This window comes from Caretta caretta, chromosome 3 (assembly GCF_965140235.1).
Source record: "Caretta caretta isolate rCarCar2 chromosome 3, rCarCar1.hap1, whole genome shotgun sequence".
NCBI classification, from domain to species: domain Eukaryota; kingdom Metazoa; phylum Chordata; order Testudines; family Cheloniidae; genus Caretta; species Caretta caretta.
Window position 1 is genome coordinate 134,656,191 of NC_134208.1, and position 16,474 is coordinate 134,672,664.

Genomic DNA, 16,474 nt, shown 5'->3' on the forward strand with positions numbered 1-16,474 from the left:
TCATCTGGAGGGCCCATTGCACAGCTACAAATGTAGGTCTGGATCCTGTGATTACTGTTGGGAATAATGCTTACTGCCATGCAGCGTCCCACTGACAGCCACAGAACTCTTACAGCACTCGGTAGATTGCAGGATCGGGCCCATAAAGTTTATGCTAATGCATACTCATAAACTCTCCTTCACACAAGTGCAAAATGCCCATGGTTCTAATGGAATACCCACATGTCTGAAGATGTGGGCTTGTCAACTTTCCCAAGCTAACCAGAGCTCAGCCACGGCCTCACCAACTAGCAGTGGTGTCAGTGGGGCTTTTCCCATTGGCTTCAGTGGTAGTTAGATTTACTCCCCAAATGCATAGGAACCTCCAAAGACAATCCAGTGTACTGCGGTACTGTTGCGGTACACCTGGTTCAGTAGGTGGCACTCTTTGCTTTAGTTAATGTCAGGGCTGTACTGTGCTACTGAAAAAAGAAAAGGAGTACTTGTGGCACCTTAGAGACTAACCAATTTATTTGAGCATGAGCTTTCGTGAGCTACAGCTCACTTCATCAGATGTTGATGAAGTGAGCTGTAGCTCACGAAAGCTCATGCTCAAATAAATTGGTTAGTCTCTAAGGTGCCACAAGTACTCCTTTTCTTTTTGCGAATACAGACTAACACGGCTGTTCCTCTGAAACCTGTGCTACTGAAGGGATTGTGGTTTGTGGATGAGCTGTAAAACAAAAGCCTTGACTACATGTGAGCATTAAAGATGTCGTGCCACTTTTTGCTAAATTAGAGGTATTAACCCTGGTGCCGTGCCCAGATTCTAATTTGGATAATTACATTCTGCCAGCTAAATGTGTCAATTGGAGACAGTATTTTTCCCTTCTTGTCCTAGATTATAGTGTAGTTCTTTGTGCTTTCAAACAGCTGCCATGTTCCACTACAGCAGTGGTTACATTTTAGTTATTAAGCCAAGGCAATAGTTTTATATGAGCAAAGAGTGCAGAATTTGGACTTGGGTGTCCTTTGAGTTGAAAAGTGCCATATGCATGCAAGCAGTCATTTCTAGAATATCCAAACATACATTGTGGGTCAGACTCCCCCCGGCATATCCTTAGTGACTTCAGCAGAGTGAGACCAGGGATGAAGTTGGTTCCATAACAGCTATTTATTTGTCATAAAAACTCTATTTTAGTCACTATGTTCTCTATTAAAATGAAATGCTGTTTATCAAACAGGTTGAATATAATCATGGTTAGATTTACAATATGTGCAGCCATCATCCACAGGCAGTTGGTATGCAAAAATGCCTGGAAACAAATACTTTTTTTACCCAGGATTTCCCAGATGACAACATTAAATTTTAAAATGGGACGACTGAATGGATAATCATAGGGAATGAGGACTCTCATGGGGATGTAGTTGTGTTATTGAACACTACGGTGTGATATGGGACGCATTCTGATCTGTATGGCCCCAATCCTGCAATTGGATCCCTGTCAGCAGAGTCCTGTTGAAGTCAGTGGGCCTCCCACAGGCTCAAGGGTCTGCCCAGGCAGATCAGATTGCAGGGTAGGGACCTTTGTATACAGGTAATTTCCAGAAATACTAATGGGAGTTATCTGAAGTCTGGGAAAATGTACCATTAAATACTCTCTTTGTACTGTAAAATAAGCTAAGCTTGGTTTCACAAGAATGGTGTAGCTAAAAATGAAAGTTGTTTTTCTTTCTTACTTCAGCATTCAATATTCTATTAAATTTTGGAATTGCTATTACATATCCTACCTTGATATCTCTTGGAATTGTACTCAGCGTACCTGTCAATGCAAGTAAGAATTTTTAACTTCCCTTTTTATTTTACTATATGTACAAAGCCTATTAATGTTTAAACATTCAAGAGAACTAAAAACTAAGAGCTTATCAGAGGTGAATATAATGATGTTTTGTATCCACACATAGATAGAGCAGAGAACAACCTGGCTAAAACAATATATATTTTCCTGCATTACATATTGTAATATTGTTCTTTAAACTACAGACCTTCCAAAGAAGATAGGATACTGCAAAATAAACTTGATTTGAAGTCAGTCATCCTTGTGATTTGATGAAAACTAATAGCTGAAGAAATGTACAACTAATTGAGTTCTTCACCAATTCAAAGGAATGTGTCTAATGCTAAACATACTTAGACCAATCATATTACATTTCAAAATGAAATTCTGAGAAATCATGCTGGGAGGTGTATAATAGTAACAGGGGTGCTGGAACAATTTTTATAGTGGGGGTGCTGAGAACCATTGAACCAAACTGTAAACTCTGGATATAATGGAAACACATCAAGTCAGGGGGTGCTGCAGTATCCCCCATACCCCTAGCTTCAGCACCTATGAACAGTAATAGTTCAGTCTTGGGCAAGTAAAATATCATTGGTGTTTAACATCCTCAACCATTATGGTAAAGATTAGGCTTAAGTAGATTATGGCATGGACTGGTAAATTTTTATCACAATTTTATAAGTCTTCAACCTATAGCCCCTCTCAGGCAAGACTCTCCTGAGAGATAAGGGATTAGCAAGAGCAGCCACAGAAACTGGTGCCTGGCCTGGGAGTTTAAGGGGAGAGCTGGTCAGAAAATGGTATTTGCTGTGAAAAATGTCTAAAGAAATGAAAAATTTTCTGAGTCTTCAACAAAATAGTTTACCAAAACTCAAAAATATTTTTGGCGGCTTAAAAAAATATTCGCAAAAAGAAAAGGAGTACTTGTGGCACCTTAGAGACTAACCAATTTATTTGAGCATGAGCTTTCGTGAGCTACAGCTCACTTCACCGATGAAGTGAGCTGTAGCTCACGAAAGCTCATGCTCAAATAAATTGGTTAGTCTCTAAGGTGCCACAAGTACTCCTTTTCTTTTTGCGAATACAGACTAACACGGCTGTTACTCTGAAACCTAAAAAAATATTGAAATTTTTGAATGAAGAAAAAGTTCTGTGCAAATGTTTGCTTTGGGTGTGGGGGGAGTTTAAAGAGGAGAATTTCATCCACTCTATTTATGGGGTTTTAAACCTCCCTTCCATTAGGCAGAGTGGCACCAGCACATAATGGGAGAAGAACTGTCCAAACTGGGTATCCTCTGTCGGCCTCTGCCTCCTTTCTTCTGCAGGAGAATGTATCTGCCAGCAGGTTTCCCCTCCACTGCTAGAGTTACAAAAGGAAACAGGAAAAACTAAACACTTGCAGCTCCCACGCCTGTCCAAAGGAAAGGGAGACTATTCCAGCAGCTTCTCTGATTCAGAATCTAAGAGAAACAGAATGTGCCTGTCCGTTGCCTCTCCCCTCTTGGCTCTTCATAGTGGGAAGGGTGGTTGGGAGCACCAGAGTTGTCCTCCAGCTCCGCACTCTGAGCATGCATCCACTCTCTGTCTCGCACATACACTTGTTTAGCTGGCCCTGGGCCTTTGGGGGACATAGGCTCCTTTCGGATACATTTATTCTCTTCCCCATGTCTCAGCACACAAGGTGACGCGGAATCACATCTTTGCTTGACATCGGCACTCATGAGGCCTTATAGTCACCAAACATGGTTAGCTCCCCTCTCCTATTATCTATTTTAACCAAAGGTTCTGTATAGCTTGAGGCAGCTAAGGCCCAAAGCTCCTCTCCCCAACACACAGCTGTGCAGGGGAGAAGAGGAGAAGATGTGAGCTGCTAATGCAGTGACTGCTCATTACTGCCCTGCAGTCTCCTGCACAGCAGAACTGCCCCAGGTCCTCTGCAAGAGCACTTTCTGCAGATACTCAGGAAGGGGGAAACAATGCATATCAACCACCACTCTGCAGCAAGATTGGGAATGCAATACCTATGGGAGGATTTGGCATTTAAAACTCACAAGTAAAAGTAACTTTTAAAGGAAATAAAATTTGAGGCCAAAAACTTTCTAGTGGAGCCTTCAGAAGGTAAGATGTGGTTCTCTCCAGTGAAAAAACAATATAGTCCAACATTATAGTATTGTAATTACAAGTGCTCTTTACTACAATGTGTTGTGCTGCAAACTTCATTTCATAATAAGTCAATGGGATATAGCAGTTAGCAGAGGGCCTTGCAAGTTAAGAGCCTTGGGTTCGACTCCCAATTCAGCCACTGACTGACTGTGTGTCCTAGGGCAAGTCACTTGATCTGTGGGGTCCACAGCTTTCTCATTTCTCTAATGGAGCAATTGCTTACCTGTCTTTATATGCCACTTTGAGATTGTCTGCTGCAAGGTGCTATGTACATGTGAAATATTGTTACATGTTCAGAGCAGATCTTTGTGTGCCAGGGTTGCTAAATCTTGTCATACCAGGGCTGCACATTCACACACTAGCAGCTGGTCCAGTGCAGCGCATCCCTAGCATCTTTTGTGCTTCCTCCTGTGGTGCTTCCCAAAAGGCACTGCAGGAATCAGTACAAAGGATTGTGGGTCACAGCCAGGCTCTGAGGAGGATGGTCGCAAGAGGCCTAACAAATCTGCCTCAGTGGAGGAAATACAGGGAATAGGATCAGGTTCATACCTCCCCTCCCCTGAACTCCAGACACCTGCTAGTGACCATCTTGAGAGTCACAACCCAGAAGTAAAAAAACACTATTCGGATAGCTTTACTTGGAACTAATGAACATACTGTTTGTGCAATGTCCTTTGCCATTTAATCCAAGTGTGAGGCTATTTACACTTAAACAATGAAAGTAAAAGCCTAATCTCCTTGCTATAATGAATAATCCAGATAAAAGACCTTCCAGAGCTCAGCACATTTTGAGCTTCTTAGGATACATCTGTTCCTCAAGGATCGGTTTTGGGACCAATCTTATTTAATCTTTTTATTACTGACCTCGGCACAAAACGTGGGAGTATGCTAATAAAGTTTGTAGATGATACAAAGCTGGGAGGTATTGCCAATTTAGAGAAGGACAGGGATATCCTACAGGAGGATCTGGATGACCTTGTAAACTGGAGTAATGGTAATAGGATGAAATTTAATAGTGAGAAGTGTAAGGTCATGCATTTAGGGATTAATAACAAGAATTTTAGTTATAAGCTGGGGAAGCATCAATTAGAAGTAACGGAGGAGGAGAAAGACCTTGGAGTATTGGTTGATCAAAGGATGACTATGAGCCGCCAATGTGATATGGCCGTGAAAAAAGCTAATGCGGTCTTGGGATGCATCAGGAGAGGTATTTCCAGTAGGGATAAGGAGGTTTTAGTACCATTATACAAGGCACTGGTGAGACCTCACCTGGAATACTGTGTGCAGTTCTGGTCTCCCGTGTTTAAGAAGGATGAATTCAAACTGGAACAGGTACAGAGAAGAGCTACTAGGATGATCCGAGGAATGGAAAACTTGTCTTATGAAAGGAGACTCAAGGAGCTTGGCTTCTTTAGCCTAACTAAAAGAAGGCTGAGGGGAGATATGATTGCTCTGTATAAATATATCAGAGGGATAAATACCGGAGAGGGAGAGGAATTATTTAAGCTCAGTACCAATGTGGACACAAGAACAAATGGATATAAACTGGCCACCAGGAAATTTAGACTAGAAATTAGACGAAGGTTTCTAACCATCAGAGGAGTGAAGTTTTGGAACAGCCTTCCAAGGGAAGCAGTGGGGGCAAAAGATCTATCTAGCTTTAAGATTAAACTCGATAAGTTTATGGAGGAGATGGTATGATGGGATAACATGGTTTTGGCAATTAAATATTCATGGTAACTAGGCCCAGTGGCCTGTGATCATAGAATCATAGAATATCAGGGCTGGAAGGGACCTCAGGAGGCCATCTAGTCCAACCCCCTGCTCAAAAGCAGGACCAATCCCCAATTAAATCACCCCAGCCAAGGCTTTGTCAAGCCTGACCTTAAAAAAAAAAGATTCCACCACCTCCCTAGGCAACGCATTCCAGTGTTTCACCACCCTCCTAGTGAAAAAGTTTTTCCTAATATCCAACCTAAACCTCCCCCACTGCAACTTGAGATCATTACTCCTTGTCCTGTCCTCTTTTACCACTGAGAATAGTCTAGAACCATCCTCTCTGGAACCACCTCTCAGGTAGTTGAAAGCAGCTATCAAATCCCCCCTCATTCTTCTCTTCTGCAGACTAAACAATCCCAGTTCCCTCAGCCTCTCCTCATAAGTCATGTGTTCCAGACCCCTAATCATTTTTGTTGCCCTTCGCTGGACTCTTTCCAATTTATCCACATCCTTCTTGTAGTGTGGGCCCAAAACTGGACACAGTACTCCAGATGAGGCCTCACCAATGTCAAATAGAGGGGGACGATCACGTCCCTCGATCTGCTCGCTATGCCCCTACTTATACATCCCAAAATGCCATTGGCCTTCTTGGCAACAAGGGCACACTGCTGACTCATATCCAGCTTCTCATCCACTGTCACCCCTAGGTCCTTTTCCGCAGAACTGCTGCCTAGCCATTCGGTCCCTAGTCTGTAGCTGTGCATTGGGTTCTTCCGTCCTAAGTGCAGGACCCTGCACTTAACCTTATTGAACCTCATCAGATTTCTTTTGGCCCAATCCTCCAATTTGTCTAGGTCCCTCTGTATCCTATCCCTGCCCTCCAGCGTATCTACCACTCCTCCCAGTTTAGTATCATCCGCAAATTTGCTGAGAGTGCAATCCACACCATCCTCCAGATCATTTATGAAGATATTGAACAAAACCGGCCCCAGGACCGACCCCTGGGGCACTCCACTTGACACCGACTGCCAACTAGATATGGAGCCATTGATCACTACCCGTTGAGCCCGACAATCTAGCCAACTTTCTACCCACCTTATAGTGCATTCATCCAGCCCATACTTCTTTAACTTGCTGACAAGAATACTGTGGGAGACCGTGTCAAAAGCTTTGCTAAAGTCAAGAAACAATACATCCACTGCTTTCCCTTCATCCACAGAACCAGTAATCTCATCATAGAAGGCGAGTAGATTAGTCAGGCATGACCTTCCCTTGGTGAATCCAGGCTGACTGTTCCTGATCACTTTCCTCTCATGTAAGTGCTTCAGGATTGATTCTTTGAGGACCTGCTCCATGATTTTTCCGGGGACTGAAGTGAGGCTGACTGGCCTGTAGTTCCCAGGATTCTCCTTCTTCCCTTTTTTAAAGATTGGCACTACATTAGCCTTTTTCCAGTCATCTGGGACTTCCCCCGTTCGCCACGAGTTTTCAAAGATAATGGCCAATGGCTCTGCAATCACAGCCGCCAGTTCCTTTAGCACTCTCGGATGCAACTCGTCCGGCCCCATGGACTTGTGCACGTCCAGCTTTTCTAAATAGTCCCTAACCACCTCTTTCTCCACAGAGGGCTGGCCATCTATTCCCCATGTTGTGATGCCCAGCACAGCAGTCTGGGAGCTGTCCTTGTTAGTGAAGACAGAGGCAAAAAAAGCATTGAGTACATTAGCTTTTTCCACATCCTCTGTCACTAGGTTGCCTCCCTCATTCATTAAGGGGCCCACACTTTCCTTGGCTTTCTTCTTGTTGCCAACATACCTGAAGAAACCCTTCTTGTTACTCTTGACATCTCTCGCTAGCTGCAGCTCCAGGTGCGATTTGGCCCTCCTGATTTCATTCCTACATGCCCGAGCAATATTTTTATACTCTTCCCTGGTCATATGTCCAACCTTCCACTTCTTGTAAGCTTCTTTTTTATGTTTAAGATCCACTAGGATTTCACCGTTAAGCCAAGCTGGTCGCCTGCCATATTTACTATTCTTTCGACTCATCGGGATGGTTTGTCCCTGTAACCTCAACAGGGATTCCTTGAAATACAGCCAGCTCTCCTGGACTCCTTTCCCCTTCATGTTAGTCCCCCAGGGGATCCTACCCATCCATTCCCTGAGGGAGTCGAAGTCTGCTTTCCTGAAATCCAGGGTCCGTATCCTGCTGCTTACCTTTCTTCCCTGTGTCAGGATCCTGAACTCAACCAACTCATGGTCACTGCCTCCCAGATTCCCATCCACTTTTGCTTCCCCTACTAATTCTTCCCGGTTTGTGAGCAGCAGGTCAAGAAAAGCTCCCCCCCTAGTTGGCTCCTTTAGCACTTGCACCAGGAAATTGTCCCCTACGCTTTCCAAAAACTTCCTGGATTGTCTATGCACCGCTGTATTGCTCTTCCAGCAGATATCAGGAAAATTAAAGTCACCCATGAGAACTAGGGCGTGTGATCTAGTAGCTTCTGCGAGCTGCCGGAAGAAAGCCTCATCCACCTCATCCCCCTGGTCCGGTGGTCTATAGCAACTCCCACCACTACATCACTCTTGTTGCTCACACTTTTAAACTTAAAAGTGATGGGATATTAGATGGGGTGGGATCTGAGTTATCCAGGAAAGAATTTTCTGTAGTATCTGGCTGATGAATCTTGCCCATATGCTCAGGGTTTAGCTGATCACCATATTTGGGGTCGGGAAGGAATTTGCCGCCAGGGCAGATTGGCAGAGGCCCTGGAGGTTTTTTGCCTTCCTCTGTAGCATGGGGCACTTGCTGGAGGATTCTCTGCTCCTTGAAGTCTTTAAACCACGATTTGAGGACTTCAATAGCACAGATATAGGTGAGAGATTTTTTGCAGGACTGGTGGGTGAAATTCTGTGGCCTGCGTTGTGCAGGAGGTCAGACTAGATGATCGTAATGGTCCCTTCTGACCTAAATATCTATGAATCTATGAATCTGCACTGGAAAAGGTGTGGTCTTAACTCAGGTTAAAATGACAGTGAAAGCAGGTCAGCTTTTCACGCAGGATAGCAGCTTGTGTTCCTCCCCAGGCTCCCCTATAGGTTGAACTCAAGCTGCTAACCCAAGTTCAAAGCTGAGTTGCCATGTCTTCACTGCTGTTTTAACCTGAGTTAAGAACATAGTGTATTTATTTGCTTATTTTTACTTTTACTCAGAAGAGCCAGGTTAGGGAGGTGAAAAAGAGGCACACCTGAGCTGTGCTGTCAGGAGTCATTGTAAAGCAAGGCTAGGCAGCAGGACTTGCTATACTTTTAAGTAGCTGCCTGTCAGTACTGGCTAGTATGCAGGGTGAGAGGTGCAGTGTCAGACGTCATCCCTGTCCATATTTACAGCAAATTCTGGCTGCTCTCTGCCCTTGGTAATCTGGACTCACTGAATGTCCACGTTAAACTAACAGGGAGAGCTCCAGCCCCACAAGTCTGTCTCTGACATGCTTGTTCTCCAATGTTTCATGTCCAGAAGTCCACTAGTTCTAAGCGAGCGAGACCCCACCTATATTAAAAGCCTGCCCTGTGCTGCTTCTCTGCAAACAATGCACGGCAGTGTGTGTGTGTGTGTGAGAGAGAGAGAGAGAGAGATGCTGCCCCAACGCCGTGTCCCTTTTAATAATATCAGTTCAATGTTTCATACAGTTGTTGATCACTACACGAGTGAAATTGTCTTCAACAGTGTCCGTGTAATTGCCATTGTCATCATTGGCCTGGGCTTCCTTTTATTGCTTCTACCTGAGGAATGGGACGTCTGGTTAATGAAGCTCCTCACCCGCCTCAAAGTGCGGAAGAAGGAAGAGATCCCCGAGGGGAACGGAGACATTGTTTCAGGACTGCAGAGCAAAAGCAGGAGAACTCGCCCTTCCATGTCATCCTTCACTCATTAATGTTATTTTTATTGAAACTCTGTGATTAACATTGTATGTTATGATTCAAGGGTCTTTTCTTGCGAAGCACATATGTCCAGTATAGTGTACATACCTGTACAGTTTTGATATGATACAGTCTAAGGCATCAAGTTTTGGCATGTCCAATTTGCTTGCACTTTTTTCACATCAGACCTTTCACTTATAAGTACCACTTTAAAAAAAAATCAAAACAAGAACCTCTCTCCTCTTTTTCGGTGAATGTAATGTATAGTCAAATTATCTTTGCTTATATCATTTTAAAGATCAGTTTTCATGAGAAGCAGGGCAGATATTTTGAACATTAGAAACTGAATGACGCATCACACACTGTGATTTAAAATGAGCAGATGCTATGCTACATCATACGTTTATTTTCTACCAGAGCTATACTCATAACTTTAAAAGTTTTAAAAAAACCTAAAGCAAATCTTTTTGGGAAGGTGGGACAGGAGCGAGAGGGAGATTAGGAAACTGCTCCGTGAAAATGAGTGCACTTTGTGCCAGGACAAGAGTGAGGTTAAAGTGCTAAAAGGCTTGCACTGAAGTAATACAGGAGAAGCAGTCAAGAGCCCAGCCTCCTTATACTGCTCATGACTCCGCTCCACGTTTAAGATCATGCAAGAGACATACAGTGCCTTTTACAGAATCCTAGTCTTTAGCCGTGTAGAACGAGGTCACTCTGCAAGTAGCTTCTGTCATTTTACAATATAGGGGGCTCACAGTGCTCCTAAAACTCCCGTTGAAGTCAACAGGTGCCCACTACGAGTCACAGACTTTATTGGGAATTTAGGGGGCTCAGAGACTGCAAGTTCATGCCCTTTGCACCTATTCTCTTCTCACTTGCACAGATTTTACCCCCATGTGGAGTTACTCTTAATTTACACTGGTGTGAGTAAAAGGAAAACTTTACTTAAAATAAAATTAACAAGGAAGCTGACAGCCAGGTCTAGAGAAACACGTTCCGTGATGTATAGTATGAGCCCAACGAGGTGAATTGCCAGTTGCTTTTACTCTACAGTTGGGAGTTTTAAAAAGAAATATAAGATATTTACATAAAATGTAATGTAACACCTTTTTATGAAACTTGTAAGCACCAGGATGTTTACTTATGCGATTTAGGTTCGCCATTAAATTTCTATCTGTGATAGATCACATGCTATGTAAAAAGGAAACAAAGTTATAGTTTACTATTTTTGAAGTTTACATTGTTGCATACAAAATTAAAATGTTATTTTCAACTGTTGCCATAAGCTGATGGTACCTGCTGTCACAGAGGCATACTTTGTGTCAGGCGAGTGTGGCGTTCACTTTGAAACTTTTTTAGCAAATGAATTTCAGAGTCCATTATCTGTTTGGCAGAACTAATTAATAAAAGGTTTAAAAAAATCCTAAATCAATGACTTCTATGTTTTTTCTTCCCGCCGTGCCCCTCCCCCAAACTTATAATAATTTAATTTGTTCTGTTTGAAATATTTTATCAAAACTGATGAAGAAGGAGGGAGCTGAAATACAAAAATATGGCCCCAGTCCTGCAAAGGATTCTACAACCACAGCGTTTTACTCCCCCATGGAGAGCCCCACTGACTCGGAATAGAAAACTACATGCCTGCACCTCCAAAGAGATTCATAAGTGTGGTCTCATTTGCCACCTGGAGTCCCATGGAAGTCAACAAGACTCCCTGTGGGTGTAAGGGGCCATTACTGACTGATCCCTTTGCAAGAGCAGGACCCATAACTATGGGCCCACTTTGGACAGGATACTGTATTTAGGCACCAGCAGAAAAACAGAAGCCCAGCAGGAGGAACATAGGGTAAAAGTTGTCCATCCAAATCCTGACTTCCTTGAAACCACCAGGGACCGTGTTCTATAGGCCCTTTGTGATGAATATTTCTGATTCAGAGCTTAGTCCACATTATTATCTATGTACATACCCATATCTCTCGAGATCCTTAAATACCCACTGCTACAGAGATTTTTATGTGCTAAGAATAATCTGTGGTGGAGGAAGCCTGACTGGGCAAGTGGGTGGTGCCCCTGGGCGGTAGATGGAGCCCCCCCCCCCCTTAGGGGACACTGGCTCTGCCTCTTCCCCACCCCTGCAGCCTGGGCCATGGGTCCCCCTCCCCAGCCCGGAGGAGTCCCGGGCCAGTCTAAGCCGTGCCATGCCTCCCCTCCCCAGACCCCAAGCCACAGCAGGGAAAAGCCCCTCAGCAAGCTGCCTTTGGCAGGGGCTACACAGCTCTTCCCACAACACCTGCCTGGGACCTTTCCCTCACCGATGAGCAGCTCAGCACCTTCTTCCTCTGACAACCGTTTGTGTCTACCTTCCCCCTTCCACACTTCAGACACTCCGCAAAGTCACACCATCACAAACTCACCCAAGGCCCCTTTGGCTTTAGAAGCACCTCTTGAGGGCCGCAGCTTCTCAGGCCTGTAGACCCTTCCTTTCACCACACAGTGCCCAGACATTCGAAACGCAGAAGTTTCCAGGATGGAATATGCTGCTTCTGGACATTGGTGCCCAGGAAGAATTCCCCTTACTTTTTTTTCTGATGGATTTACCTGATTAACTTTCCTTCACCAAGTGGAAACTACAGACCAGCTGCTGGCTCTTTTTGCAAATGGACACAATCAGGCTAAGCTCCTTGGTGCGAGGCGGTGATTGGGATTCGAGCTGAGGTTGCTGCAGCCTCAGCTGCAGGCACAGAGGACTAACCACTATACGACCATGGCCAGCCACCAGGTGCCACGGCTGCTGAGCAGGAAATGCTCAGTTCTGCGCTCTCGGGGAAGCCACCTACTTCACCAATGGCCACAGGTATTAATCAAGTCTCTCCATTATTGTCACAGTTAAAAGGTAACAAAAGGAAAAAAGACAGGAGACCAGCCTGCTGCCTGCCCGCTTTTCTCTCTTCCGCACCCCTTAACCGATTGGCCTCATGCCCTTGGCCAGAGTATTTCCCTTTGTGACTCCAAAACATGCCCCAACATGCAGGTCTTGAAGCTGGGCCCAGCACAGTGGCAGAAGGCGCTGTAGAGGCTTTGACCAGGGCAAGCAGGCAGGGCTGGCCTTGCAGGCTAATTGGCTCTCTGGAGGTGCAGGGTGTGAATGGAAGTTGCCATAGAAGGGGGTGAGGAATGTGCTGGCCAGGCCAGGCATTTCTTTCTTCCCATTCAAAAGGCACTGCCCTCCCACTCAGGTAATCAAACCCTGGTCTCCCACGTGATAGGTGGAGATACTCACCCCTGTACTAACATGGAGCAAGGCCAGGTTTGCACTGCATGCAACTCTTCGAGACCAGCTATGGCCAGCTTGGGCCTCACCAGGCAACAACATCCCTTCCTCTCTTCTCCTTCCTGAAGGCTTTGGCTGCAGCAACAGCACAGGGAAAAGCCCTGTCCCTCCTCACATGCGGTTGCCTCTCACGCTCATCCATAGAAGCTTTTGATAGGCCCCATGCAGTTTCCAGGGCCACTGAGGAGGGGGTATTTGCTACTCACCTTCCTGGGTCCACCAGTAATCTTTCTGGAGTCCAGAGAGATTACTGATGACCCCCAAGAAGCTGAAAAGCACATGCTGCCCCAGAACCTGCATGGGACATAATAAAGCAAAAAACTCACCCCCACCCTCCCCCCACACACACACAAAAACCCTGCAACCGGGGGGGTCTGGTGGCAGCAACAGTACCAGGGGAGGCAGGGCCGCTCTTGGTCTATTATACCCACAGCCCATGGTGTTGCCACAGTAAAACATTAACACACCTGATCTTTTCACCCTGTTTTTGGCGAGATGGGGAACACCCAGCTCGCCCAAAATACAGACCCTACAATCATTGCAGTCGTATTGGGGTAGCATTTACAAACCTACTCGTTCCTCTTTCAAATTAAAAATTCTTGCATCTCATGGTGTAGCAGGTTTTGCTGTTCTCACATAGCCACCCCAGAGACTGTCAGGAACAATGCCAAATACCATGTACCAAAAAAAATCTGTTCTTGGTTACAAAAGCCCAAGAAATGGGATCTCCTCTTTAATTGCTGTGTTTTAGTGCACAGTTGGTCCAATATGTTCCACCAGGCATCCCACAGGATCGGAACCGTTTTAATGTCAGCTTCTTAATACATTTTACTAACAACCAATGTATGGGAAGGCCATTTAAATGCCAGTATAGGGCTTAAAACTAGGTAAAGATAGGAAGTTTGCACCTGGGACTACAGCATCAGTAAGACTGTGGTATGGTGAAATTTTAATACTAAATACTCTAGGTTTAGAAAAGCCTTCCCAAGACTGACTAAAAGAAGGCAAAACACATGATTTATGCAGCGCAAAGTATAGCTGGTCCAAGTAGAGCCTGGGCAAAGCAGCTCACTGCCTTTGGGGAATTCCAAATTAGGGCTAGCCAAATTGGTTGAAGGAAGCAATAAGACGCAACTTAAATTTCTTCATGAAATACACCACCCGAAGATGAGACCCTGATGAAGACCGGAACCTGGATGGGACTTGATGAAGTGGTCAACAAAGAGTGTGTGTGTTTTAAATTATATCTATGCCTTTCTGTAGAGCTGGGGGTTAAGGAGTGGGCTGAGAAGAAGCCAGGAAGGAATGGGAATAATTAGCTCCGGCCCAAAGGGATCAGTTGTAGAGCATATTGTACTGGGAAGAGCTCATGAGATGATCAGGCCGCCATGCCGAGGAGGACAGTGCGTGCTGTCTCAAAGAAGTGCACACAGAACTCGTAGCCCAGGGAGCGTGTTGTGGCAGGAAATGTAATGTTGGCTGTTAGTCATCTCTCTCTTTCTCTCACACACACACACAGCTTTCTGTCTCCTATCTACTGCAGGGCTGACACAGGTACAATCCTCCCATGGTGGGAACTGGTGCTTTTAGTACCCTTTATACCACATTAACCCTTTTACAAGGCTATACAGGGGCTAGACCAGAGTGACAATCTCGCTCTGCAGTTAAGGATTTTAACTGCCTCACTTTTGACTTTAGAATCAGCTCTGAAAGTTTCTCTTATTTTTAATTAAAAGTTCTTCAGATCCAGCAAGTTGAGCCCTGTGAGGCCCCCTGATCTACAGTGACCAGCTATAAGAAATGACAAAAAGGTTGTTATGTGAGAAGCAATTGAAAAGCTGGCTACAGAGGGGATGTCAGGCAGCAGAGCCTCCAAGCCCAGGCCTAGGGAACCGGGACCAGGAGAAACAACAACCTGGCCGAGAGCAAGTTGTTAAAGGGAAACGCTGCTGCACTGAGGGACTGGGTGTCACTCTTGGCCCCAGATGCTGCAGTCTGCACTCCCCACCTCACCCAATGGCTTCTGAGGCTGGTTATGCCACATCCAGAATAGCTGTGCAGCCTCCTCCCAGCACTAGCTCTGCTCATCACACCAGCAGCCCCGAAGGGCCTCGCCCAGCCCAACCCTATCTGCCTCCCCTTTCGGCTGCTCTCCTTTTTCAGGGGTGAGCTGGACTAGTTCCCCTCATCCTGCACTACGGCTTCCTCCACCCTTCAGGGACCGTGCCTGACCGCTCTCAGACCCTGCTGCCAGGCGTCACCCCTGCACCAGGTCCCTGGCTGTTTGCAGGCTGCTGCTCACACTGCCACTAGCCATTCCTGGTTACTATGGATCACTTAGTGCCCCCCCTCTCTTCATCAGTGCAGACTTGGCTCCTCCATCCTGGGGTGACCTGTGGCCCAATCTTTGCCCTCTAGGTCATCTGAAATGTGTGTGTGGAGGTCAGGGGGACCCAGTAATGAACAGCAGACTCATTAAATACATGAATACAGTACATGAAATAGCTCTATGGACAGACAGTACATAGCATCACAGTGTCTTAGTCACTTATTTCCCCTGCTGCAAAACACTGTGCTGGGTTATTTCAGTGAAGTAGTGACAGTCGCCCTCCTCCCCCACAAGTCTTTTTTCTGGTCTGTTTTTTGTAGCATTGCATTGTGGCGGGCTCCTGCTTTTATCAGTATTTTTAGTCCTGGATCTCCACACTTGGTATTTTCATCGGCCCATGATTTGAAGCTATGCTCATTATTTCGAATGTTTCTTCTCTTCTGTCGAAGCTGGCTGTGTTTGTGTCAGCAGGGAGATGCTATGGGGAACAGCTGCAAAAAGACCCAGAGTCAGCCGAAATAGTCAATGGAAGAAGATAAGAAATTGAAAATTTACCTGAGCCTCCTGACCGCACCCAACCTGAGGACTTGGAGTACATTAGTGAGATTTGAAGAGCACAAAGTGCCAGGGGAGGGAGAGTGCTCCCTGTGACTCAGAATGGATGAGCCTCCTGCCCCCAACCCCACACTTAATAATTCCTTAAGATCTCCTGACTTCAAGGACTCAGAGGGAGTTTGCGAGTGATCACCTCACAGGGAAGAGCCTCAGCTCCCTCAGCAGTGCCGGGAGGAGGAGGAACAGATTGAGCAACTCCTGTGGCTCTCTCTGCCTCATCTTCTGCTGAGGCAGTGGCATCGGTCTCACCACTGACACCAAATCACTACCCAAACAGTTTCTGGACCTCATAAGGAGGATTGCAGAGCCTCTCTTGATTGCCCTGGAGAATGGTCAGGACCTACCCACAAGGTGTCCATATTACAGGCCTTAGCGAGGTGGTGCCCCAATCAAGGAAGCCATATTGGAACCAGTCAAAGCAGTTTGGAACACTCCAGCCACCTGTGCCCTGACTCCAAAAAAGGTTGGAGAAAAAGTACTTTGTTCCAGCTAAAGGGGTGAAATATTTGTTTTCTCACCACACCCTGAATTTCTTAGTTATCCAGGCAATCACTGATCACAGTACACTGCACCAATCTAG

General features: G+C 45.5%; 1 protein-coding gene across 5 annotated transcripts in view; it reads left to right on the plus strand.

Annotated features, from left to right (window-relative positions):
- The window catches only part of SLC35F3 (solute carrier family 35 member F3), a 285,448-nt gene extending 274,401 nt beyond the window's left edge, over positions 1–11,047 (plus strand). For 4 of the 5 annotated variants that reach the window (XM_048843847.2, XM_048843849.2, XM_048843851.2 and 1 more), the window contains 2 exons: positions 1,725–1,814; positions 9,389–11,047. In XM_048843847.2, the coding sequence (XP_048699804.1) occupies positions 1,725–1,814; positions 9,389–9,633 (335 nt within the window). In that variant the 3' untranslated portion in view covers positions 9,634–11,047. The remainder of the gene's footprint in view (positions 1–1,724; positions 1,815–9,388) is intronic. The other variant, XM_048843850.2, reaches the window with a different exon arrangement.
- Positions 11,048–16,474: the final 5,427 nt, after the last annotated feature.